Here is a 27,375-nt window from a genome sequence, read left to right as displayed (position 1 = left end):
AGAACAAATTACTGTACTGAGCAGTGATGATAGAGTAAAACAATGGTCTTTGTTAATAAAAGTATAAATGAATAAAGGAAGGTTGATGCAATACATTTGCATAACTTATATGTGGATTCAGTCCAACTATGATGCTTACCCTTGAACTGCAAAAAATATATGTTAGTGTTCCATGAGAACCCAGTCACCAGTAGCTACAAAACAGTAACTTTTAGTTTTAAACGTTTCAGTTAGTTTAGGAAAGTGCCTGTTTTAGAAAGTCCAATTAATTATCTTGAGTTTAACTTTTTGGACTGTTACCTAGAGGTTCATTTTAATCATGGTTTGAAGCATGAATTGTAGCCAGAGCTTCAAAGAAATGGAAAACCAATATGTCTAGCAGCCCTTTTATGATGAGACTTGCATCCCCCTTCCTGGCTCATCTGCCACTTGCAGTGAATTTTGCCCAAGGAAACATTCAATTCATAATGTCAGATTTACCACAGTCTTCTAAGGTAGTTCAGTTAGTGCTCATAATTCATTGGGGTGAGGCAAGGTGAATAAATGGCATGAGACGCCCCTGTGTAGACTCCCTCTTTTCATGTTGGGTTACGATCACAGTTGAAATCTGGATGAGATTGCCCCAGAAATTTAGTAGGGTATTAAAGTAAAAGGGTGGAAATGCATGGGGGAGTAGTCACAGGGAAACTTACGCATTGCGCTCCAATGCATGGGGGAGTAGTCACAGGGAAACTTACGCATTGCGCTCCTTTTATTAAGTACTAAATTTGACTCCTGCTAACAAAAAGATGATGACTATGCGGTTCATATTATCCAAGGCAAAATGGCCTGAGAGATGAAGAATTAAACGTGGTTAAATTATCGTGTTCTTCAATTTTGTTTTCTTTTGGATTTCTTTAGGAAAGAAGCTTTTTGGCGAAGGTTACAGTGGACTAGAATATGATTACAGAGGTCTCATTAAACTGTACAATTCCATTGGCAATTATGAGAAAGTATTTGAATACCACAATATTTTGGCCAGTTGGAACCGATTGCGGGATCGGCAGTTCTCAGTTACAGATGCTCTGGAGGATGTAAGCACCAGCCCTCAATCCACTGAAGAAGTAGTCCAGTCTTTTCTGATGTCGCAGAACATTGATGGACAGAATAGCTAGAGAACTTGGTCAATTAACCAATTAAGTTTTTTCCCCCAGATTACAAGGGAAAGTCATACTGTGAAGTCTAAACCATGTAGTTTTCTGGGGGCTGGAATTTGCATTGAAACACTGGTCCAGTCCATTGAAGAGTGCCCATACAGATGAATACGAGTTAAGTTCTTATCAGCATGTGTATGGCATGTTTAGTTTGGCTTATTGAATTTGAATACCAAACACCAAGATCCCCTCCCCCTTCTTCTGCAAAAGAAGCTACTTTGCAGGAAATCTGCAAATAAACTTAAATAAAACTGTTTAAGAGTTAAAAGAGTTGCATTCTTATTATGAAAGGAAGGTTTCAGCAAGAAAATTCTTCCAACAAGTAGAAGTAATAAATATTCTATTGTAAGAAATGAAAAAGGTGTTTATACTTTATGCATTGTAGCAGAGCTAATGATAAATATTAACAAAAGAGGAAATGCCCTAGCTTTGTTTGCTGCCTTATGAAGAAAAGTGGCAAAGAACCACTCCAGAAAGAAATGTGTGTGTTGTAAACCACACTAGTTTGTTATGGAAGTAACTGCCGTGTGTTTTTTAATCATCTGAATTGGACCAGCGTTCATCTGTAAGTGATAGAAGATCCAGTAGACCAGCAATACAAATTTCCTTTGGTACAGTACAAGAGCTATGATAATTTTCCATAAAAGGACCAGGAGAATCAAAAGTGGACCAGCCTGTCTAGAAAAGAGTCTTTGGACCAGTGGCTTTAATTTAATATTTCTGCCCCTGCATTCACTTTTACAGTAGAAATATTTCATTTAGATGTACGATCAGTGATAATACAAAAATATATTCATGTGATAGATACAAAACTAGGAATTGAACGTCCTTTAGCAGTTGCGATGGCATGTTTTCAACTAGTAAGCTTATACAGATATTAAAATGTCAATGCCATAAGCAAAAACTAGAAATGCTTAACTATTTGCTGCAGCCATTCTTTTCCTTTTTAAATGGGCTTACTCTAATAATTGAGGCAGTAACTTGTTTATACTGACTAATAGTTTTGTATTACAATCCAGTTCAATTTTATGTTTCTGAAGATCACAACTTATTGTACAGTTTGCAGGGGTTAGTGGAAAATGCCAAAAAAGCACAACAGGTCTTTTTTGTGATGCTTCATTTCTACATTAAACAATAGTACAACCAGAAACTGATTCCTCTATATTAATTTAAAAAGCATCAGTTAGATGTAAAGATCCCTTAACGATGCCTGTCTCACTAGCTTGTCTTAATTTTTGTTTTGCGTTTTTTGTTTTGTTTAATTGAACCAAGTCTGTTTTAATGTTGAGGTAATATTCAAAATTTGAAAAATCTACGTAGCATAGCAAACTAGAAATAAGTCATTGCTTTTACCTCAATTCTTATTATAGTGGCACAAACAGTGCCTCTATAGTTAAGGGTCTGTCAGTTTTCCCCCCTATTTTCAGGGGTTTATAATTTGGCTGTGAAAATTCAGTCCAGGTTGAAGCATGGCAAACAAGGTTCCTACAGTACTTGGAGTGAATTTTTTTTATTTGTTACGAAGGTTTTTTTTGTCTTCAGATTATAAGAGTGCGGAATACAAAAAAATAGAAGGTAGTGATTTCAGACACTTCTTTGAATTCCTATAATTTTAATAATGGCTTTGTTTCTAAAATGAAAAGTTGCAGGCCAATAGTTTGTAAACTAGTGCCTTCAGGTATCTTTTGAGGGGGAGTAACACCAAGTTAAAAAATTAGATACTTAATTTGGAAATGTGGCTTTCGTGCTAGTGTAGTTATGATTCTTTCATTAAAAATAAGGGATGGCATATGCACACCGGTAGAATAACTAGTAGCATTAAGACTTCAACAGCTTTTAATGATGTATTGCAGTCTATCAAAAGCCAACTTTTCATAATTTTATATGTAATCTTAAACTGTATTAGATTCTCTATAGTAATTTTTGTTCAAGTGAAAATTAGACTTTTTAAAATGTCCCCAAACACATTTGTGAGATAAATTGAAACTAAATAAATATTTAAGTCCCTAAATATTTGTTTACACTTTAGGAATAATTATAGACGATCAGGTAAATAAAATGCATTAAAATTGATACATTGTTATGAGAGCTTGTTCTCATATTTTTAAACTTTTTAAATAGTCACTTTAATCCTATTTAAAATAATACCCTTTCTTTTATTTTAAACCTCAGAAAATCAGGGAAAAAAGCTTAAAATTCTGTCCGAAACAAAACTAGTGATCTATGTATTGCAGAAGTACCTACAAGCCTCAAACTAGTAAGTAATCTTACATTCTCTGCAGATTCCATAGGCTCTGGATTCCTAATCTTGGGTCTCTGCTTCTAGGTTGTAACTAAGAGGGAACTCCCAAGTTCTCAAGGTTTTGTTTTTTATCCTGAGATACTGGTAGATGTCCTGTGTACTCACCTTTGCCACTTTCTCAGACTCCTTTATTGTTCCATCATCAGTTCCTTTCTAACTGGTCAACAACAGTTTCCAAAAAATGCCACAGTTCTAGTATCATTCCGGCTCCTCTCCTGATTAACTTAATTTTGCTTCAGGGACTCTTGTCTTCCCTTGTTACATTAAGCCTAAAATTTAGATTATAGACTCTTAGGGAGCATGGATAGTGTCTTATTAGTGTTGTAAAGTACCCACCTTCTCTTTTTCTCTGAGCGGGTTGGCAACTGGGAAGTTGGGAGTGCACAACGCGGTTCTGTAAAGTAACGTCTTTTTTTTTCCCGATCACCTAACAAAACATTTCAATTCTTTTTTGAGCAAGAACTTTTTTTTGCTTTCCAGCGCACATTGGCTATATTTCAGCCAGTGCAACGGGTGCATTATGTGATCACTCAGATGGAGATGCATGTGCTGTTGAAGCAACTCCTATATTCTGTAGTGCTCGTGGGGTTTTATCTAGTGAACTTGAAATCCTAAAAGTTACCCAGAATTTTTTTCTTCTGCCAGCTGGCTATGTGGCCTAGAGAAACATGACTTTAAGCCCATGAGAACCCCCAATTAAATAAAACTACTTGAATGTTTTAGTACATTGCTGAATTGGGCCCTAACGGACTATCTGGTTGCATCTCACAGCTATGACCTAGCAGGTCTGAATGTCAAAGCATATTACTTGCAGAGTAGAACAGCTGCGGCTGGCAACTGCAGACTTCTTAGTACAGGAGGCTTACAAAACCACCACGCGGCCTGCTCTAAGCTCTGTACCTTGGCATCTTGACTTAGATTCTGCAACAAGGCAGCGATTCCGCAGCTAGTGTTCCTCAAACTTTCCTGGCCTCTATAGTTTTCTGTTCAGGATCTCTCTTGAATTGTCCCTTCACGTTACTACAGAAGTCTTAACCTCTTGTGTAGTTTGTTGGACTATTGTGTTTTGACACACAAAACTTGGTGGTGTTAGACGCATTGCCTGACTTTCCTTTACCGCTGCTGCCTGTTGTTGACACTTCATTTAAAAAGTAGAGCGATTTTGGGGCCTCTAGGCTCCTATAAATGGGAATCTAGTGTGTGAGATATGGTCAAAGAAAATGACTTGCCCTATAATTCTTCATCTGAAAAAGATACCACATCTGTAGATCGCCCTTCATTCACCTTTAAAATTAAGGAGGTCTATTCATGCTTTTCTCTCACCCTGTTTAGAATGTATGTAATTTCTTGTGACTGTAGGTATGGGGTTGCAATTTAGGAGTACTTTTGCCACTTGTACATCAAGCAGCCAACCATGAAGCCAACTAGGCAAGGCCGATGCATTGGCAATTGGTCTGTGCAAAGTGCACTGGCGAGTTCCTCAAAGGGTCAACAACCTTGGGGAGTTACTGCATAATTTTAGGCTTGAAGTGGAGACCCAAGAGTGGGAATCCAGTGAAATACTTTTTCCAAAGAACTAAATTTACAGGTAAGTAAATTTTTTTTTTTTTTTTTTTAATCATCTGCAATACCTTGACATTGACACAAGAGTGTCCGGGACAGAATTTCAGTCTTTGCTCCGAATTTCTCAGCTTTGGTTCTAAATTTAAAGCTCTAACATTTGTTTGACTGTAGGCTTTGGTTTTGTGAATCAGTTTGATTTGTATCTTCTATTTTATGCAAACACTGCAATTTGTAAAGAAAGGGAAGAAAGTGATGTCAGAGTTTCCTCAATGCTTTGTTCCACGGTTCTTAGAATCAGAAACCATCTCCATCAGCTGTAAGAATGGATGGAACAAAGGCTACTTTAAGCTGGGCAAGGGGAAAAAGTCACGATAAAATGTTTAAACATGTATCCCTCCGTTACTTGAAGTAAAGTAGCTAGTAACTATTGCGCTCCAAACAGTTGGTTGGTCACTTATTTTGTGATGTTACTTACAACCAAGAAGTGTCTGCCTTTCTCTTTCATAGAAGTCTTTACATGCACTCACTACTTTGTTGTATAGATACCAATTGTTTAATCTTTTTTTTTTTTTTCACACAAGTGTTTTGTTGATAAATAATTTTGAAAGTTTTTTTTGTTGAATTCTAACTTATTAGGAAAATAACATTCTTTTCATAACTTTAAAAATTAAATTTAAAAAATGCTGTGGTCTATAATTTGCTAACGGTGCCATTATGCTGCTGCTTATGGTACAAAAAAATGCACATTTTATTTAATTACCTTTTTATTGTCGCACATACTGGTAGAGTTACAAAAAAAGGAAAACGCATCGTGCCTAAAACATGATTGAATATGTTGACAAAACCTTTACTTGATTTTAAAACTGACTGGATTTTACTTTACAGCATGGTAGCAAAGTTAGTTGGATGGATGTTGCTATTATTGGTCTCTAAACAAAGTTTCTAACCCTGTTGCCTGTGCAGAAACTTTATTGTACTTACAATTTTATTGTTAACTTTTTTTTGAAAAAAGTGTTGCTGGCCAAGTGCTAATTGCAAATCTGAATATTCTGTTCGTTGTGGATATTTTCATGTTTGATGCAAATGGCCTGTTGCACATTTCATTTCTTGGCCTTTTGGGGATTCTTGCTGTGGGGAGGAGGAGGAGGGATTTTATCCAGAGATCTGGACTATATATACGCATTTGACATCACTGGTAACGCTTTTGTCCCCAAATCTCAGGAGTGTTTTAGGCAGTGAAATAGGTTTCCCTTCACCGATACCAAGATGCGTGTTCTAGGGTCTTGTTAACAATATTTCATTGCAGTCCTAGGTATCTATAGCATGAGTGGCCTTAGTGAATTTGTTGAAGTGCACATTTTTTTTCTTTTGAAAAGTAAATTTTAAGATGAAAAATATATACTATATAAATATATAGAGAGATATCTAGAAACTTGGTTTGTGGTGCACAAGTTAAGTGTTGGATCACTAAATAATTGTCGCAGGTACCATACGTGTAACTCTTTTTCTTTTTATGTATATTCCTTTATGGGAAGCAATGTTGCCATGGTAACAAAAACTTTACCATTTATTTCTTACCTTATGATGTGAATGAACTCTACATTTTATTGACTATTACCAGGTTCAGTACTATTTTTATACTTTATTGTACTACAGGGGATTTTAATTTAATAGCATTCTAAAAAGATGTTGCTTGAACTATTTAAAGCAAAATACTAAAACAAAGACCACCTTTTAAACCGGAATCCCCACTTACAGTGCCACAGTAATTTATATGAACGTATCTTGATCATTACTAGACTTTGAACACCATTCTATTTGTTGTGTCAATAACCTTTCGTATCCTACTTCACATAAACTGCAGTGCCCAACATTATTTGTAACCATCAAACCATACTGAGTATGTTTGTAACCAGCATTGTGATATTCTGTAATTGTATTGCTAAAATGAATTATTGACCTAATAAATATAGTGTTCCTGCATTCATAGTATTTGCCTTGAATTTAATTATAATTGTGCCCTCCAAAAAGTCTGTTCTTTTCTCCTCTATCCCATAGACACCCGTAGAATTGAATAGTCAACTTGCAGATTGCATACCTTTTTAAGCAAGTTCCACTGATGGAACAAAATGCAGTATCCTTCTGTGATGCTGAAGAGTGCATTACAGCACAGTTTCAACCAACAAGTGAGTGTAATGCTTATCATTCTTTCTTGGGAGGAAAGGTGTGAATATTCTTTGGATTTCAATGTGTGCAACTCATACTTAGAAAAGAAAAGGATACCAAGGGCCTGATCTCCCTTTGAGAAGTGTAACATTAACTCTGTTCATCAGTTTAAACTCTAATTGTGGTTTTGGCAGGGGAGGTTTGTTGGGTTCTCTCTTAGACTTTGCACTTCTTAACCAAACCTAACTCACATTTCACTATTAAATAAAGTTTGAGGGTTTTTAAGTTTATTTTTTGTAAAGAAACATTATGTGGCAGCCTTATTTAAGCCTTAACTTCAGCCTTAATTACATTTTTTGCTAGAGCTACATAATATACTAACATACACACTCACACTCACTCTCTCGCCTCTCATTGTGTTTATCTGTGTATATACACATCTTCAAAATGGAATAAGATTTAAAAGATCCATAGACAGCAGAGGGACAGCAAGTTGTGTGGGGATCATGCCTTACCTTTTTCAGCTATACCTCAATGCAGTTTGACTTTGGCTTTGAAAGGAACAAACTCACCATTTAGGTAGAATCTACTTGTTTGTCTGTCAGTGCTTCTGGAAAAAGAATACTAAATGAAACCAACTCACTTGCCTCCAGTGAGCTGATTAGTTTTATAAAAGGAATAGGATATAAGGTCCTGCAAGTATTTTGGTCGTAGGTAGTAACTTAAATTGTATTGCCTTTTGGCATCCTGTGCCATGTATTGAGTACTAGAAGTGACTTCTTTTGACATTAGGCTGTTGTGATAAATCTCCAGTAGTTAGAAAAGTAAAAAATGTGGAAACTTTATCTTGGGAATTACTATGTATGGAGTATGGGGATTTGATGGTTTGACTCCTGTTTCATCGGCATTCGCTGTTTTTAGACAAGTGATGCACTTTCAGGCCACCAAAAGGTTTTATTTCTATTTATTATTACTGTTTTAGTACAGTACATGGACTGTGCTAACTGCTGTCCACACACAGAGAGGCTACCATTAACAGTTTACAATCTAAGAAAATTTCAACAGACTCCCTGTGGACCCAGGAAGTAGTCTTTAGTCTTTCTGACTAGTCCTAATACCAACTGGCTAATTGCTCTTCCTTTTCCCTTGCAGAGGGAGAGGGTACTATTGCTTTAAACAGAACACTGCAAAACCTTAGGACTGGATTTTGCAAGGTATTTAGGTGGCTAAAGATGCAGTTGGCAACTGATAAAATTTTCGAAAGCACCTAGCTGCCTATTTCTTGTTGATTTCAATGACAGTCTGTCTAAGCAGACCTACTTGCTTTCTCTTCAGAGACGGATAACACTGTAATTGCCCACAGTTAAGCTACCACACAGTTCTTTCAATGCAAGCTCATTTAGTCTTCTGGTAAAAGCATTACAGATAAAAACAATAAAAGAACCTACGTGTGTGCTAATAAGCTTACCAGAGATCACCCCAACTCTAACTTGGGCTCTGGCAGGAGCAGTCCAGTCCCTCAGAACCCCACAAAGCGGTCTCTTCTGTGGTCACAAGTTCGTAACAGCCTCAGCTCTGAACTAGCACACTCATGAAAAGTTTAGTCCATCCTTTATATGCTTTGGGGGTCTTTGATATGGAGTTTCCAGGAGCAGGTAATTATTTAAAAAAAAAAAATGGGTTTCTCTCTTGAGGGTGTAGTGTCAAAAGGCTGGCTTCGCAGGGTATAATTTGCATTTTTGTCCTCCCAAGTACTTTCTAGAAAATCCACGTCATGCATATTGTTCCCAAAAGTCCTTTGAAGTTCCTAATGCTTTCCAGAGATAGCATTACTCAGTCTTCTAGAGAAGTTGCATACAATAACACATGCACGATTGCATTTTTAATACAATGGATCCAAATTAATTCAGTAACGTTTACCCTTATTCCATAAGGTTTGTCCAGGATATTGTCAGTCTGTTGCGTCTTCCTCCTAAAAGAGTGGGTGTAACTAGGGTGCTGACCAGCACCCTAGAGTAACTCCTTGACTTATCACCTGGACAGGTGTATTCCCTGGATGGTAGTTTTGTCCTCTACCTTGCATAATTTCACATGTTCAGATAACAAATGTTCCTCTAGCAAGCCAGCATATATCCTTTAGACCTATGGGGTTGAGCTTTCACAGACCCCTTGTTACCCCCAAATATTTGGGTGTAAACTTGAGAACTGGTCCTCCCACTCCGACCTCCCATCTGGGAAGTGTGTGTGATGTCTTTGTCCCTCAGGGATCAGTTCCAAGATGAGACCCACACCCTGGGAGGAGGGAAACCACCTCCAAGAAGCCCTGAGATAGGTGGAGAGAAGCAGTTTGCTATTCGTGCCCAAGAATGCCCATGACACTGAGTCGCAGCACAGTACTGACAAAAGTATGGTGTGTATTTCTCTTTGTAGATAAAGAGGGCTCACAGGCTGTCATCCCTACACCTTTTGTTATAACTCAAATGTATTTTAAAAGAAAACAGAGAGACAGGAAAACCATTGAGAATTTCTGGGGGACAGGAAGTTCTCTATGTACAACAGATGTGAACATCTAACTAAGATGGAGACTGTTTTGTGCTCTTGTTTGTGTGTTGAGAATTTAAATCTTTGAATAACTTGGCTGGCCACCAGATGTCACTGCGGCTTTACATGCGTTCAGTGTTTAGTTTCCTATCCTTGCTTGTTCTGATCAAAGCTATTGAAGCTTTTCTTCGCAGCTAATCTCGCTAACTGTAAATGATTTCTCCTTTCGCTGTCTGCAGCTTTATTTCTTTTACTGTGATCCACATTATGTATGGTCTGAAATTTTTTAAATTTGTGAAAATCTTGCCTTCGTTAATAGTCAAAACCATAGCACAATGTTTCCATGAATCCCCGATTCATCTTTTTTTAATACGGAAAGGTAAAGAAGATCTGAGTTAAGAAACTTGTGCATCAAGCTTTTAGACCTCTTGCAGTTATGAGACCACTTTAAAACTGTCAACTTTTGCCAACGCCTAAACTTGTAGATTATAATAGGAAAAGTAACAAGCCCATGTTGATGCAGTAGTGACATTAGGATACAGACTATCGGGTTGTGCACAGAGATGACTAGTTTATATTGGACGTACTGGATTCAACTGAAATGAATACTAGCCTTGGACTTGATTTCTTTTCTTCCTCCCTTTCCCTGCACCATCTCACCAGGCATCTAGGTGAGCTGCTTGACTTTGGTAGGCCTCAGAGCCTTGCTGGTGGGCCCGCCTCTAATTAACAAGATCTCCCCCCCCGTCCCTCAGGTCCATTGGGTAACTCCCAGAATAATTTGGGAATGAGCAGACTTTAACCGCAATCAACATTATTTAAACAAGTGTGACATTTTCAGGGCATACAATATTTTCTGATACGTGTGATGAGGCTATATCCAGTTGCAAACCTGCTATGTGGTGTATGAAATGGAAAAGCTCAAAACCTTCAACTAGAAATATAAGTATCATCTGAAAAATAAATATTCAACCGTCATCCTGGGAAATGTCATCTTCTACAGAAAGAACCACTTCTGCTGCCCACAAATTGTTTATAATTCCACTGGAACTCCTTGATGGAATTATACCCTTGTATTACATGATTGCTTTTCTGCTATTCTATATAGTGAAACCTATCAAGGGACTGTTGCCCAGTAAAGGCAACTTTTAGCATCAGTTATGATTGCTGCCCCTCCATCCCTGGCTACATTTCTTCCACCATATTTCTGTTTAAATTTCACAGGGGCTCCTGTGTGAATGCGCTTAATTTGCCTGACGTTGTTTGGCCAATTAATCAGGTTTGAGCCCCTGCTCCAATCCCCAATGAGATCAATGGGAAGTCTCCTGTTGACTTCAATGGGCATTGGATCAAGCCATAAATGTGCATGTCAAGCCCTAGATGGCTCTTGCATGCTACAGTGAAACTCCTAAAAATAATACAGCTGTTCCCTCCATCACAAACTACCTACCCCCACCCCCGCAGGCAAATGGAAAGAGGGGGAGCTAAATCGTCATGATTTAAGCTGCCTGCTGCAAACTGGGGGGATTTAAAAGTCCTGAAAATAGCCACAGGGGAACTTAGACAGGCATGTTCATAGAGAGAATTCAACAGGCAAAAATTACCTGCCCCAGGCATGCTTCAGATCAAATATAGAGATGATGAATAAAAACAACTCAGCTGCTCTTGGGTGCCTTGGCAGAAAACATAGGGCAGAATTTTATTTTCACTTGTAAAAAGACTAAAAGGTGCCAATTCCAGGCCATAGGCATGTTCTACACTTCTTTACAAACTCACCTCCTACTGTACAGCCAAATCCAGCAACCAACTCCCACCACAGACCAGAAAGAATTAGGCAATCCATTATCACAAAATTATTATTCAAGTACCAAGCCCTCTGCAAATATCAACTCTCAGACGAAAGCCCCAATAAAACGCTCCTGCAATGAGCCAGTGGATGGCAGCACCAATGTTTGCTAAGATTGCCACTGATGTCATTGGCTGATAGCCAATATTTGCCCAGTATAGCTGGAAATAACGGGAACCAATGCTGTTCCTAGAATAAGGTTCCCTTCATCAGAAGAAAATGTATGGACTACTCACTGTATTAATTTATTTAAAAACCAGTTGCTTCCAAAATGTTAGTAAGAATGATGCTATAAATACAAATAGGTTTAATATTTACCAATAAGTACACTAAAAACTTCTTTCATTGGGTAAGATGCAAGGTATTTACAAAGGAGACCACATATTCTTAAATTTACAAAAACTGTCTTTAATCTTCCTTTCCAAGATCTTGCTTTGGTATTTTCTGGTTTCCACGTTACAGCAAATACTTAGCAGTTTTATTGAATTTTTTAATTCTTAAGAGCTGCTGGGTGTGGGAAAATTCCTTGACTATTGAGGCGCTGTATTTTTCATTCTATGCTTTTTGTCCATGAGGCTTGCTGATGGTGCAGGGTTTGTCAGGTGCTCTCTGTTTGTTGGTCTTTGAAGTGGTCTTACGGAGCCTAAAAGAGAACCAGGGGAAAAACTTCCGTAAGCTTGGGGGGTTGTACATTCTAGCCAACAAAGGAAACCAAAATGGATGCTGAGCCCTGAGCCATTCAGTTAACAGGCAGTATCCACATGCTTTAGAACCCTCCTCAGACAGTTCAGTTCCTTACTCTAACCAATTTCATGCATATATATTTTCCCATTCTACTGACATAGTTGAGGCATATTAGCTCTTGTTAGATTGACTGACTGCCAGAAATTGGGACTGGACAACATGGGATGGATCGCTCACTAATTGCCCTGTTCTGTTCATTTCCTCTGAAGTATCTGGCATCGACTGCTGTTAGAAGAGAGGATACTGGGCTAGAGAGACCATTGGTCTGGTCAGGATGGCTGTTCTTATGTTCAAATCGTGGTGTTACCAGTCACGAGTAATAATTAGTGATGGGGCCTTTCAAGTGAAGAGCAATTTAACATTCTTGAAATAATGATTACAAATGCATTGTAAGTGTACGTGGCATTCCCAAGTGTCTCACATCTTCAATGCACTTAACAAATACACATGAACTGAACTTCATGACCGTTCTCTTGGTTAGCTAAGTAGTATTCGTCCCAGTACAGACGGGAAGGCTGAGCGGCAGGAGACTGCCCAGCATCACAAAGAGAGTCCGTCAGGAGTGTCTGGCCCCTACTTCCGTACTCAATCCCATACGTCATGCTGCTTGCCTAGGTCATATACTTCTTCAGCTTTTCCACTATCCCTTGATGGAGTCCTCTCTCTTGTCAGGGCCGGCTCTAGGCACCAGCGTTCCAAGCATGTGCTTGGGGCCAGCCCTTTTCAAGGGGTGGCATTCTGGCCTTTTTTTTTTTTTTGCTTGGGATAGCAAAAAAACCTGGAGTCGGCCCTGTCTCTTGTTGCTTTAGTCCTTGCTGATGATTTCTGTTCCACACTATGCTGAACGAGGGCTTTTAGAGGTGGCACTCCAGACGGTGAATGGAAGAAAGTCGAAGGAGAGGGGAAGAAAAGAGACGCAAGAGGAAGGACAGTGAGTAAATGAAAGAGGATGAAAGAAAAGGGAAAGTCTCTTGCGGAACTGACTAAAATTCTAGCAGCTCGAAATAAATATGCTTGGACTCAAATCCCCCCTCCTCCTCCTCCTCACAGAGTGCCATGAGGGGGTACCACTGGGGCAGGAAGGAATTCTCCTTTTCAGGTTTCATCTACACTAGAGTTAGGTTAACTGATGGCTAATGATGAGTGAACTGGCAAACATGTTTGTACTGGATACTTGTGGCTTACCCTGGGCTCGGCTATAAGGTAAACCAGTCTCGCATGTACAAACTTATTAGTTAACTCTAGTCAACTGGCAATCGGTTGACTGGGGTTAAATTGAAGTGTACACAAATACTCAGCCATTGGATTAGCCGTGGAGTGACTTCACCATCACCACTGCTCCCTTGTGGTGCAGTAGTCCTTGTTGCTGCTGTTTTCCCTCCCCACACCTCTTCTGTTACTGGGTCACTGGCTAAAAGATCTGGGTTGGTTCTACTACCTCCCATTATCTCATCCCATGAGTCATCCATTTCCCTGCGCCTTGCTGGTCATTCCAATCCACCGCCTCTTTTGTACATCTGTATTTGGAGTGAGAACCGAACAGTTGCCTGGCTGGCTATTTGCCCTCAGCTACGCCTAGCACCCTTTAGCAGCAGCAGTACCTCTTCTTCGTCATACTTGCTGCCTCTGAGTCACCTTGTAGGCTCGTTTGGGATGGCGGTGACTGGATCTGACTCAGCTTCTCTTGCATATTATTTATGTCTCCACGGAGGCCCCATGCATCATACAGCTTAGTCAGCTTGGTGTTTTCGGGTATTGGAACTGAATCGGGGTTTTGTGAGCTACAGTACAATTTCTACAAATAAATACAAACATAAAAATTCACATAACACAAGAAGGTGGCACTAAACAAAATTGACGTGTATGACCAGGTGCTCATGTAATGCTTCCTCGTGCTGGGAAATGAGCTCTTGGGTAAACTATCGTCCTATTTGGCTACACCAATGTTTCTAGATGAGAAACTACTCATCAATGCAGGTGGTTGTGTTTTCTAAGGTTTAGTCGAACGTCTTTCTTTCATGGAACTGCCTTCAGAGATCCCCACTGTGGGAGTTCTGCTCCCTGCTGTATAGATCCAAGAATCTATGGAGGCACCAGGGGGTGGATTTAGGTTAATAAAAGAAAAAAGTTGGCGCCTACTAGTACCACTGGAAGGACTCCACTTTCTTCCATTCCTGAGTCTTAATCTTCCACCGAAGCCTCCCAGCCCTGCCCACCCCTGCAGCTAGCTCACTAGAAGCTAAGCTATTTCTCTGACTCACTACTGTCTCTCTGAACCCCAGCCAACCAAGAGGTGAAGATACCATGCATCCTGTTTTAAAACCAGAAATATATTCTGAGAACTCCACTGATGGGAGAAAGAGACATACACACCCCAACTGCTGAGCGACTCACTGCATCCTCTGGGCCAAATTCATCCTAGGTTCAAAGAGATGCAACTATACATACATCAGTGCAGTTTCACCCAAACCTATGCAGTGAAATCAGTATTTTAATTGTTTGACCATCATAGGGTTTCACTGAGAAATCGTGATGTCGTCTGTATGCAGAGAAGCTTTGCTGATTGGCTAGCCTGGAGTATCTAAACTCATGTCCCTATCTTAGCTAGGGTGACCAGATAGCAAGTATGAAAAATCAGGACAGTGTGTGTGGGGTAATAGGCACCTATATAAGAGAAATCCCCCAAAATCGGGACTGTCCCTATAAAATCGGGACATCAGGTCACCCTAATCTTAGCCCTTATAGAAAAATCTTTTAGAAGTAAACAGAGATCAAACTGGTAGAATTCTACAGAAATGCAATAGGAATCTGTAGAAATTACAAGTTTTTTTTGGGGGGGGGGGGTTTAAAGGAAAAAAAATCCTTAGCAAACGACAAGCCTTTGAGCCATCATATAGAATTACATAGCAGCAGCATAACTGCAACATTGCAAATGTTCATGCTCTTTGGCCTCTTTCTTAAGGTCCCAGCTCCTGGAGCCAAGTGATATGAGAATTTTGGCTTGCCTTTTTTTTTTAAGCAATGAAAGTTTTTAGCCCTCATGGTTGCTGCCTAGGCTCAGTCTCGAGTGTGAATATCCTTCCACGTTACATGAGAAAACAAAAACGAAAATGCACTTGCACCCGGATCCTGTAATGGGATTCACGTGAACAGACCCTGTGTGCAGCAGGGACACCAACAGCACCCCCAGGGCCCAAGCAGCAAAGCAGCCTCTGCCACCAAGGTTTTGATACCAAAACAACCCAGAGTGGCTCGGTTAAAATGACAGTTTACATTTGGTTTATATCGTCTGAGGTGTTTTTAATTTAAAATTCTCTGTTAACTGTCCTGTCAGAAGCCGAGCAGATAGATTTTTAAGGAGGTCTGAAACTGCAGACAATGATGGCACCTACTACATTGGGGGAGGGGAATCTTGTTGATTTGACCTTAAGAAAACAGATGATTAAGGCTGGTTGGCAGCTCTGCTAGTCTCCCTGATGTAGTAAACTTCATAACGATATCAAATTAATATGCTGGCAATCTCAAGCTCTTGCTAATTACAACATTGGTTCCGTATATTTACACTTGCTCTTTCTTCTAAATAATGAGCTGTTTCCAAATAATCTATTTATGTTTTGTAGAGTGCATGATAACATTCTGATCCACAGCCTGTTGTTTATGATTTAGCAGGGCTTTGAAAACCCACTGTTCCCTCCACACAAAAGACAAAGATGTTTATTTTCTCTCACTGGCTTGCAGAACAATAGGCATTTGTCAACAGTTATATAATGTCTGATCTGTCATTTCTTCTATCAGTCCTTATAGAGACAGTCTAGTCTTAATATTATACAATATGTGGCAGATTTTTATTCTTACATAGATTCATATTTCATACTCCTCACCGTTGTAACTAAGGGCCTTCCAACAGTGTATTAAGCAATGTGAGTAATATCTGTGACATGCTGTTTGTTCTCTCATTGTCTCCCCAGGAGGAGTGTGGGCAGTGGAGGGTCTTGTTTTGGTAGGGTTTTTGCACAAAGGATGAGTAACAAGAGGTGCTGAGCTGCAGCCCTGTGGATAGAATTCGATACCATTTCTTTATGCCTGGGGTAGAAATCTCACTACTACACCTATCACAAACTCTGACCTTGGTGAGAAAGAGCTAGAGTCTGAGGAAAATAAGAATTAACTTTCAAAGACACCCTCTCTCTGAAATCTGGCTATGAGATGTCTTTTAATATGAATTAAGTTTGAAAAATGTAGGAGTTGTATACTGCTTATGCAGATTCACCTATTTTTCAAATCCCACTGGGGTCTCTCACGAAAGCTAATAGGAACTATCTGTTGTCATCAAAGGGCAGCATCTGGCCTTCTATCATTTTTGGCGGTAGAAATGAGTATTAAGCAGCAGATATTTCTTGTCTGAGAAGTAGCATGTGCTCTATCCATCACATCTACAGCTCTCTATGATTTCCAGTCTTTATAACTCATGATAATCCATATGACAATGTCACCAGGTAGTGAATTGTGCTGAAACGCCCTGGAACCCATTTTATACTCCCAGGCTTCTAGACTAGTGAGAAGCTTCTGCCTGGTATATTAAGATATATTGGCCAGTAGCTGAATGACTGTCATTGAAAAACATAGCAGGAACCGGAAGAATCCAAAGGAACTGATAGCCCTTGAGGAGACGTAGGGAGAAATCCCGACTCTAATTAAATCAGTGGGAATTATGTAAACTATATAAGATGCCTGCCTGGTGTGATTAAAGGATCCCCTTAAAGCGAGTAAGCAGGAAGAACCTGGTGTAGTAGCTTTTCAGTTTGCTATTGATTTACGGATCTTACCAGAAACTTCGCCATTTGGTTGCTCTTACTGTATTTGTACAGTTTGCGCAGGTGTTTTGCATCAAGTCCTGAGAAAAGAGAGACAAATCTCCACAGCATCCTAGAGGAAGGAATGATTGAGTGAAGGCGTCTGCTTGAATGCAAATTCTTCCCTGCCTGTTTTTTGCATCTTTTGGTGGTAATTCATTTCTGTCTCTCTCCTGTAACCAGGGACATACCCATTTGTATGGGCTGCCTTTTTTTTTTTTTTAAGCTTATAAACGGCACAGATGCACCCCTCCCCTTGGAATGTGAAGAATCATTCTGGGGTTCAGGATCCCAGGCAGAAGGCTCAAGTTTGCTATATAATGTTCAGCCATACGGTTAGCATTTCTCATGAGACCCTTCCTGGTTTTGAAAAAGGAAACCTCTGCATGTGATTTACAACCCTTAGAAAAGAGATGGTATTTTCACCATAAGCTCATTCAGTCACCATAAACTGGGTTGCTTCTGATAATACAAGACGCTATTCGGCCCTGGGTTAAATTCACCCATGGTGTAAATCCACTGAGTGAAGTTGAATACCATTGGAATTAAACCCAGATGGCCTCCATGTGTCTTAGGAACAGGCTAACAGGAAAACAACCACAGTGCTATCATTGATGAAACCGGACATATTGATTGGGTAGAATTTATAATCCAAATAAACCTTTGATTAAATTGTGGGCACTATGGTAGACTTGTGACACCATTGGAAATACCATAATAATACCTAGCTGCTTCTATAGTGATTTGCAGGCACTTAACTAATTAACCCTCATACACTCAGGATATGTCTTCGTTGAAGAGTGAACAAGTTATTTACACTTGAGTTACTCCTCTCTAGTTAGCCTAGTTTGAGTGAGAGCGGCCACACTGTGAAATAACACTATCTGCTTTCGCCAGGCTGGTGCTGCATTCACTTGTGTGTGGCAATAAGATTTGTAAGGGCGCATCCCATGGTTCTTTCCACTGCAATAAGCTAAGCTGCTCTCGACATTCTTTCCCAGTGAATTGTGGGAGAACGTGTCTGTTCTTTGGGGCACATGAGGGGATTTGTGGGAAGGCATTGGAAGGCTGTCAGCACCTGAATGGAGCTAGCCTGTATCTACACTACAGAGTAGACATGTTATAGCAGCTGATGAGTTGAACAAACATGATGCTTAACTTTTATCCCCTGACTGACCAGCCAGCCCAAGTTAAAAGCACCACTACACTTGAGTGAAGGATTTTTGCACCTAGATGGGACTCAAATTAGGGGTAACACTTGAGTTAACTGGGCAGTGAAGACAAGCACACAGATACATCCATGAGGTAGGTTAGGGTCAATTTGTTTTCAAGTGTCCACTAATTTTGGATGCCCAACTTGGGATGTTAACGCCCTGATTTTCAGAGGTGCTGATTACCCACAGCTCCCAGTGGGATATAATTATGGGTGCTCAGAAAACCACACTCCATGAGTCTCAAGTGGGCACCCAACATTACGGGTGACTTCTGGAAATGTGTTTCCAAGTGATTGCCCAAATGCACACAGCAAATCTACGGCAGAGCCAGGACCAGACCCAGTTCTTATTCTCAGTCCTGTGCTTAATCCACTAGCCCAACCTTCCTTATAAATGAATGCTATTAGGACTGTATTGTCATTGCTAGTGTGAAAGGATTATCTTACTTCTTCCAGTGTTTGAGTTCCCAGGATTTGCAGTATTGCTGAAGAAACATATTGATGTGATCCCCCAGTATGGTCAAGTTTTTCTTAGTGTACTTCAGTTTTTTGTCCTTGGGAAGCTCTTTGGGCAAATCCAGTTTCCGAAGAGATTTCTTAAAGGGTCTCAGAAACTCCTTGCACTGTAAAGACAAAGAGCTCAGTGACAGAATATTACTGACAGAATACAGGGTTATTGCTCTAAAAGTACATAATAGGCATCAGCCAGTTACAGTCTCTTTCATAATATAAACATGTTATGCTGAAAAGATGTCTAATGTGCATTGTATTTAACAAGTGTAATTTATATGAACATAGATTAACTAAGCAAACGGATTTATAGCTAGTGTCTTCTTCAGAGACCATTGGAGTTGCACTGTTTGGTTGAGCCCTGAAGATTCCATTGGTGCATTCTCAGCATGGAACACAAAGGACAGTTGTCAAGTGTGCCTTCTAAGAGTTGTAAGGGGAGGGGTTTGAGGACCTGCTAAGGATGGGGGATGATTCTCTTTTGACATAAGGTACAAATGTAAATTTCAATCTACAGAATTTACAAGATACCTCATTCTGCAATAAGGGGAGAAGGAAAAGCATTTTATATCATTCTCCATATACCTGGGCCCTCTGCTATGTTGTAAATTCTCTATAGTTTATGCATTAATTTGCAGAAGTTCTCATGACGTGTGTGTGTGTATCAGAGTGAGCTTGCAGGCATCATTCTCTGGAATATGCTCTCTTCTCTTAGCTCTTATCTGTAGACACCATTTGTTTCCACACCCCTATTTTTCCTCCTAAGGAGGGGGAAAATCTGCATTGCTGTTACACTAGCCCTCAGTTACAAAACTGTATTGTTTTTTCCCTCCTCCTGCCCAACAGGTAGGAAAACAGCAATACAGAAAAATACAGCAATAAGCTCTCTAGGGAAAGAACCATTTTTCATTGTGTATGTACAGCACCTAGCACAATGGGGTCCTAGTCCATAACTTGGACTCTTAGGTGCTACCACAGTGACAAATAACAGATGAAAGCACCGGTTACCCAATGACAAATAAAATAGTAGGGTGAAGCTGAGCAGTTCAGTCATACTAAGGGTACGTCTACACTACCCGCCAGATCTGCGGGCAGCGATTGATCCAGCGGGGATTGATTTACCGCGTCTAAACTAGACATGATAAATTGACCCCCAAACCCTCTCCCATTGACTCCTGTACTCCAGCGCTGCGAGAGGTGCAGGCGGAGTTGACGGGGGAGCGGCAGCAGTCGACTCCCTGCGGTGAACACACCACGGTAAGTTGATCTAAGTACGTCAACTTCGGCTACGTTATTCACATAGCTGAAATTGCGTAACTTAGATCGACCTCCCCGCCAGTGTAGACCAGGGCTACGGCCTGCTGAAGTTAGCCAAGTAATATTGCTTGCACATCCACTTACATTTCATACATCCATGTTTTATGTATCGATGTTTCCAACAGGTAAATCAGATTAATGCAAAGTGTATTTTTTGAAGTTCTCTGAGCTAGAACTTCTTACTAGAGAAAAATGCCTCCTGCGTTGTGCAAATAGAAGCTGTTTAGTTCTTCCTGTACAATGGTTGGTCATGATCCTCTGAGTTCTCATAAATGTCTGTCAAAATGGATTAGGAGTCAGTTTTGAAACTAAACACTCACATAAGTAGGCTAATTGAGGCAGAAAATCATCAGAAGTATCCAATAACTCTGGGCTCCCATTTTATTTATTTTTTTTTTAGAATGTCCAACTTGAGACCCGTTGGCCTGGCTTTCATTGGTATGGTACACCCGCAGCTCCAGTTGAAATTAAATAGGAGTTTGAGGTGCTCAGCCCCTTTGGAGGGAGCGGGAGGAGTGCGGGGGGGTTAGACCTAGATTTCTTAAATTGAGTATCCAAAAAAGTGAGTCATGCAAAACTAGTGGCCGCTTTTGAAAATGAGTCTAAGGGACTGGCCCAAGACCACACAGTGAGTCATTATCAGAAGCGAAAGAAAAGGAAAAGTCTGTTATTTACTAAAAGATCATAAGTTATGCAAGACTTGGAAAAAGTTAATGAGACGAGAAAATCCTCAGCACAAAGAGAATGAGGTATTTCGTCATGGTTTTTCATTCCCTTTCCCTCAATGTTTTGCAGCTTTTTTTCCAGTCTGTATGAGAAAAGAGATGGGTCATTCACACTTCTACTGCTAGCATCAATTTAATAGCTCACAATTTTGAAGGTGTCTTGATCAAGGCCATCAGTGTAGCAGATGAGCAAACGTCCAGCTGGTATGGTACTTGAACTGTTCTTCAAGGGGGTTGCCTCCTTCACCTTGCTGAGCAAATACTCATTCTCTGTTGTCTACAAATTGTGAAGTTAGTATATGTTAATTTTTTGATCTACACAAACTTGTGTCCCATTGTTCAATGTGGCACAGGACAAACGTTATCCCAAGGCTGAGAGTTTGAACAAGGGACACTATTAACACTGTCAAAAGCATTTAAGATGTGATTTTCAAAGGTACCTAAAGGAATTAGGTACCAGACTCCTACTGAAAGTCAATGGGAGTTGGGTCCCTAACTTCCTGAAGTGTCTTTGAAAATCCCAGCCTCAGTACATTACAAAGGAAATGTTGTAGATATCTCTTGCTTCTAATGACACTAATCCACTAGGAGTTGGAATTTATTATTGATAACTGGAACAATAAATGTATTGTGCTAAGTTCTGCTCCAAGGTCAGACAAAACTTCCATTGACATCAATAAGATCTGTTGTGTTTAACAGAAGCCAGTTTTACAAAAGCTCAGCCAGTGAAATCAGATCTCCCTGGACTGGGTGTAAACTCCCTTTTCCATCAATGGGAAAACAGCTCTCTCTTTGCATTATCTGTGGAGGTGAATCATTTATTTGTGTCATCGCTTGTGAAGGGCATAACTACACAATGGAATACATGTTTACATGGTTTGAAAAAATCAAAATGGCTTGAAAAAAAAATGTGTAGTGAGAGAAGTTCTCTTATCTACAGCACACTCTGTTCTTGGGTGGCACTTCAAAAAAAACTGTATCCCAGATTACTCTACAGTGCTAAAAGGTGTGCATTGACCACACTGTTCATTTTCCGTCTCCTTTCCACAACTGGCCTGTGCTTTATCCTCACCTTCCCTCCTTCATATGGCCATATTGTCTCTACACCTCCCCTCCGCATACCTGGCTGGCTGTGCCATACCCAGCTGGGCAATTCCAGTCTCCCATGGTTATCTTCTCTCTAGTCTGACCTGCTTCTAGGCCCACTTTCTCCACTTGGCACAGTCCATTTCCTCCACTCTCTAAGACCTCCATTCTGGCAAGGGAGGGAAGGGAAAGTCGCCCTGTGGCTAGCTGGCCAGCATTTGAATCCAAACCTGCTTGTGTGACATCACCTCTGAGGCACGCTGGTTCTGAGTTCTACAGCTAAATGGAGCAGGGACGGGGACCTGAGAAAGAAGAAAGCTGCAGCCGCTAATCTCCCAGCACAGGGTCCTAATGGGCAAAGGCTTCATCCATCAGACTCTAGACCAGTGGTCTCCAAACTTTTTTGATCGCGCACCCCTATCAGTAAAAAAATTTTGAGCATGCACCCCCTGCCCGAACTGCTGAAGCAAAAAAAAAAAAAAGCGCTCCTCCTGCCAAGCACCCCCAAGAATCCTCTTGCGCACCCCCTGGGGTGCGCGCACCCCACTTTGGAGACCACTGCTCTAGACTAGCAGCTTAGCCCATGACATGAAGTCATGACCTACATTTAAAAAGGGAATTCAGCTCCAGCCACCCAGGCAGCAAATGTTGGATTTACAGCTAGTGCTGCTTGTTAAGATGTTCAGTATTATGTCCTTTGGGGGCAGGTGGAACAACACTTTCTTCAGTACAGTTGTAGATATGGGACCCTATTCCATCCTTCAGTACTCCTGAATTCTCAGAAAGAGGCACTGTCCCTTCATGCTTTTCCACCTAAGGCAGGCCAGCAGGCTGCAACCTCTCTCTCATGTAGCCCTCACCACAATTATCTATGCCATCCTGGATTATTTTACTGTGGGGGCTGTCCCTAAAGATGATCTAGGCCCGTCAGCTGAAGGAATGCAGAATTCATGCTTTTGTGGAATGGGGGAACTGCTATGACCATAACACCCTTATTCTATATGCTGCACAGGCTGTCTGGCTCTGGACCCTGTTTATGACATTAGCTATAATGTTTAATGCCCTTAGTGCCAGCAAGTTCAGGGACTGCCTCTCCCATTACAACTGCTGAGGGGAATTTATTTGTATTATGATATATTGCCTTGATGCTCCAACCAAGACTGGATGTCCCATTGCTAAGCATTGTACAACTTGATAGTAAGGGCTGGCTCCTGGCTGAAGAACTTGCACTCTAGATAAACAAGACAGGCCAAGGGTGGGAGAAAGGAAATTTTATCTCCATTTTGCAGATGGGGATCAGAGGCTCAGAGAGAGGAAGTCATTTGACCACAATCACACAAGAAATCTGTGAAAGAGTAAGGGTGAGGAATTGAACGGGAAGGTCCTGAATTCCAGTCAAGTACCATCATCACAAAACCAACCTTTTTCTCACACGGCTTCCAGGACCTGCCCCAGAGTATTCTCACGTCAGGTTTTTCCCCGCCACTATTTGGTTCAGCAAGGCCCTAATGTGGCAAACTTCAAGGCATGTGATGCTGCCAAGGTGATTTGTTAGTTTAATTAAAGATTGGATTGATGTATTTCTTTGTCACCATCCGAGGCCAGGAGACTCTGTAGAAAATTATAGGGTCTTGATTCTTAATGAAGCCCTGTGGGATGACTGAACATCTTGACCGATTGAGATGGGAAGAATTAGCGGAATTCAAGGCACTGTGTTGCTAGGATGGTTCTAGGTGTGATATAAGTCTCTAAGACTAGGATCTTCAAAGGAGCCTAAGGGAGTTAGGAACCCAACTCCCACTGAAATTGGGTGTCTCTTACACTTCTTTGAAAATCCCAGCCTAAATAAAATCAAATTATTTTGTGTTGCTTTCTGTTTCAAATAGTAGAGACTTTCTCCTTTCAAAAGAATCATAGAATATCAGGGTTTGGAAGGGACCTCAAGAGGTCATCTAGTCCAACCCCCTGCTCAAAGCAGGACCAATCCCCAGACAGATTTTTACCCCAGTTCCCTAAATGGCCCCCCTCAAGGATTGAACTCACAACTCTGGGTTTAGCAGGCCAATGCTCAACCCACAGAATAATACATTGCACTTGCCAGATGGTAACTGGAAAGGCTGGGGGGGAAAAGGGTTTTTTAGAAGTGATTCTGGGAATAAACTACTTTAAATAACATTTACTAGGGAAAACATTATCAACCCCCCACCACACTCTGACTAGGCAGATAAATATAATTGTTCTGTCCCTTTGTACATTTAGAGTAATTATGCCAGCTGTGATTCAATTATGCCTGTGTGCCGGGGAATCTTTACGTGTAACCTCCAATGCTCTCATCTCATTGCAAATCTCTCCTGAAAAATCACTCTGATAAGTGAACTGATAATTTTCTGTGGCCAAAATGTTGAAATATGGATGCCTACAATCAGGCATCTAACACCATATTTTAAGTAGATGTGAAATTTGGGAGGACAAATAGATTATATATCTAATTTTTCCCACAGCAGAGGGTAACGCTCCCTGTCCCCTTTAGTCAAACACACTGTAGTGTGATAGTATTCCCAAGGGAAATATCCTCCATTTTCTCTGGCAGCGCTTCATTTCTAATAATTCTTAATAATGACAGAGTGCTCTACACTTTCAAAATGCTGTGCAAACATTAACTAATTAATCTTTCCACCAGGGCAGCTCTTTTAGTGCAAGATTAGGCAGATTTCCAATAAGCAAAGATTTGTGAAGCAGTTTCTTTTTAAAAATAAAAAAAGTAAATACAAAATATCAGGTTGCAGGGTTGCTATTACTTTATTTAGGTGTAAAGATAGGTGCCATGTGTGATTTAATGCATTATTGCATACATGAATAAGTGATGCAATGTTTACATACTGATCGGTCACCAGTAATTTGTGTTATACAGAGGTAGCTACAAGGGTATTTGACCTTACACTTGGGAGTCAGCTGAGACTGCAGGTGGTGTTTATTCAGTATATAAACTAGACTGGCATTGCTTAGATACAGTACAGTGTGCTTGTAGCTCAAGGTCACTATTTCTTTGTCTCTTGCACTTAAGAAGTTTTATCATGTCTGAGGTTTTTTCTGCTTTTTTCTATATGCGTTAGTTGACTAATGGCCAAATTCTGTCCTCAGATATTCTGTGCAGCTTCCATTCTAGCCAACGGGGAGGTATGTGTACACACACACACACATGCGCACACACACAAATCTGAGGACAGACTTTAATGATTATTTTTTTAATCAATTGGGTTTAAGGAAGAAAGAAAGGAAGCAGAATGCGGACTATTTCCTCTGCAACTAGGACATACCAAGAAGAAAGTGTGAATATCTTCATGCTGTAGATAACTACATTCACGCCCCTGTGGGCTTCCATGAGCAGCTTTCTAGATTCCTCCCACTCCTGCCCACCTGCCTGCCTCCCTCATTGTCCTTTGAAAATTCTTATCCAGGGCCTTCCTTTTTATCTCTGAAATCTGACCAGAGAGACATGGGAAATTGTTCTAGGCATGGTCAATATCTTGCTACTGATACATGAAGAGACTTCCTTGGTACGTGAAGAGACTATGTGCTCCATGAGTTTAGAATGGCAGGGGAAAGACGGAGTCTTTAAAGTAATAGAGATTTTCTGTAAAGCAGTTCCCTCAGCTTTCCCACTGCTCTTCCAGATATCTCCCCTTCTTAAACCTTTATGTACATGTAAAGCTTTGTCCCCCTCTAGTGACTAGACCATATGGGGTTTATGAGTCTGTATAACCTTTTGAGGTAACAGAGTTGGGTCTTTAAGAGCAGGCAGTAGACGTTTATGCTTTTTAGATCTACAAGTCCCAGGTTGCATCCTTCCTATCAACAGCTAACCCAGAGGCATCGCTACTGCACCTCTCATGCCTGATCCCTCCTTGTCAACTATAGCATCCCGCTTCGTGCTCTTGCCTCAGAGACTATGCTATTTTTATGCTTCCTATTTTGGCACAAATGTGCCTCTGTTCCTTAGTGCTTCCAGCCAGGTGCCAGTTCCTTCATTAATGCTACTTGTAAATGCAATACTGTACAACTATTTTTTTAAGCAGCCTGGAGTCCTGGGGAACTAGAAAATAGGTTATCAGCATCCTCTGAGCAGCTCGCGACTTCCAGATGACCAGAGACAGAACAGTTAAATGGCCTTTTTTATTGTCCTTCACTTCTTACAAACTGAAATATGCATTGTTGGTGGCATGTTAACATGTCTCATTCCTGTTGCTGTGGCTTATGAAAAAGTCTGAAGTAAATTAGGTGTTTGTCAATAGCGTAATTTACTCTTCAGTTCATGTTAGATCACGTAGTCATATAAATTGCGCTAAGTGATGCCTGCACTTGTTGAAAAATGAAACTGCTTCACTCCTAGCAAACCTGGCTTACTTGGCTTTGTACTGACTGAAATGCTGATTTTGCAGATTTATACTTTTCTTAACCTCAAGTATCTTTCCTCAGATAACGATTCCCTGGTGCAGTATTTAGATTTTTCTCTTTTCAAAATTAAAAGAACAAAGTCAGATTAAAAAAAACATGGAGCAAATCCTGCTCACTTTACTAACAAAAGTTACCCACTTTTGAAGTCTGTGGGATTACTTGCTTTTATAGTTTAAGGCAAATATGATGTGGCTTCATATTCTGAAAAAGCACATGTTCTTCTCTATGTTATTAGCAGCCCTTCATATTTTGAAAACTGAAAGAATGTCAAAGATCTAATTTACTTTTCACCATTTGTGCTGCTGGTTTACTTACTGTACTCCTTTTACCTTGGGCAACTAAAAGAGACAAGTGACTTTCATTATGTGCTAGCCAACTTCATTTTCAGATTCTGATACCTTAACACAGGGTTGCAGTGTTTGAGTCGCAAGCGTTTCAGAGAAATATATTAAAAACCTAACACATTACAAAATCATAAAAACACTTCTGTTAAGATTAGGTTTTTTAAAAGACTTTGATTCTTAGTTTACATTTTGAAACTAACCTCTCTGATGGTGGCCCTTTAATATTAAACCCACACTCTTCATGTGGTTTGCTGTGTGAAAATGAAACCGTGGCAGTTGTGCTGTCTTTACATTTTGAAGGCTGGGAGACAGCCCTGATGGATGTAGGTTCAACTCCACTGACATCAGTGAAGTTGAACCAGGGATTAACTTGACTCACCAATTTAAAAACACATTAAACATACTAGGAAGGCTCTTGAAATTATCATGCGAATCAATGTAACACACATCAGAAAGGTCTGCATTGTCCCTTGTCATGAGAATGTAGCACAGGAAAGCTGGGGACTGGGAAGACGTG

General features: G+C 40.3%; 2 protein-coding genes across 2 annotated transcripts in view; one reads left to right on the top strand and one right to left on the bottom strand.

Annotated features, from left to right (window-relative positions):
* Positions 1–1,447, top strand: part of APPBP2 (amyloid beta precursor protein binding protein 2) — a 34,309-nt gene extending 32,862 nt beyond the window's left edge. Inside the window, exon 13 of the mRNA XM_026656440.2 lies at positions 901–1,447. Coding sequence (XP_026512225.1) covers positions 901–1,154 — 254 coding nt within the window. The 3' untranslated portion in view covers positions 1,155–1,447. The remainder of the gene's footprint in view (positions 1–900) is intronic.
* Positions 1,448–12,161: 10,714 nt separating this feature from the next.
* Positions 12,162–24,489, bottom strand: CUNH17orf64 (chromosome unknown C17orf64 homolog). Its single transcript, XM_029912528.1, is given in 9 exon segments — positions 12,162–12,209; positions 12,212–12,254; positions 13,957–14,150; positions 17,182–17,281; positions 18,869–19,044; positions 21,119–21,245; positions 22,094–22,239; positions 22,241–22,266; positions 24,372–24,489. Coding segments are annotated over 9 exon segments (978 nt in total).
* Positions 24,490–27,375: the final 2,886 nt, after the last annotated feature.

Source organism: Terrapene carolina, unplaced genomic scaffold (assembly GCF_002925995.2).
Source record: "Terrapene carolina triunguis isolate 2854851 unplaced genomic scaffold, T_m_triunguis-2.0 Scaffold231, whole genome shotgun sequence".
In the NCBI taxonomy this organism is placed as follows: Eukaryota; Metazoa; Chordata; order Testudines; family Emydidae; genus Terrapene; species Terrapene triunguis.
Note: the sequence above shows the minus strand (reverse complement) of the source record. Positions and strands in the feature narration are given on the sequence as shown.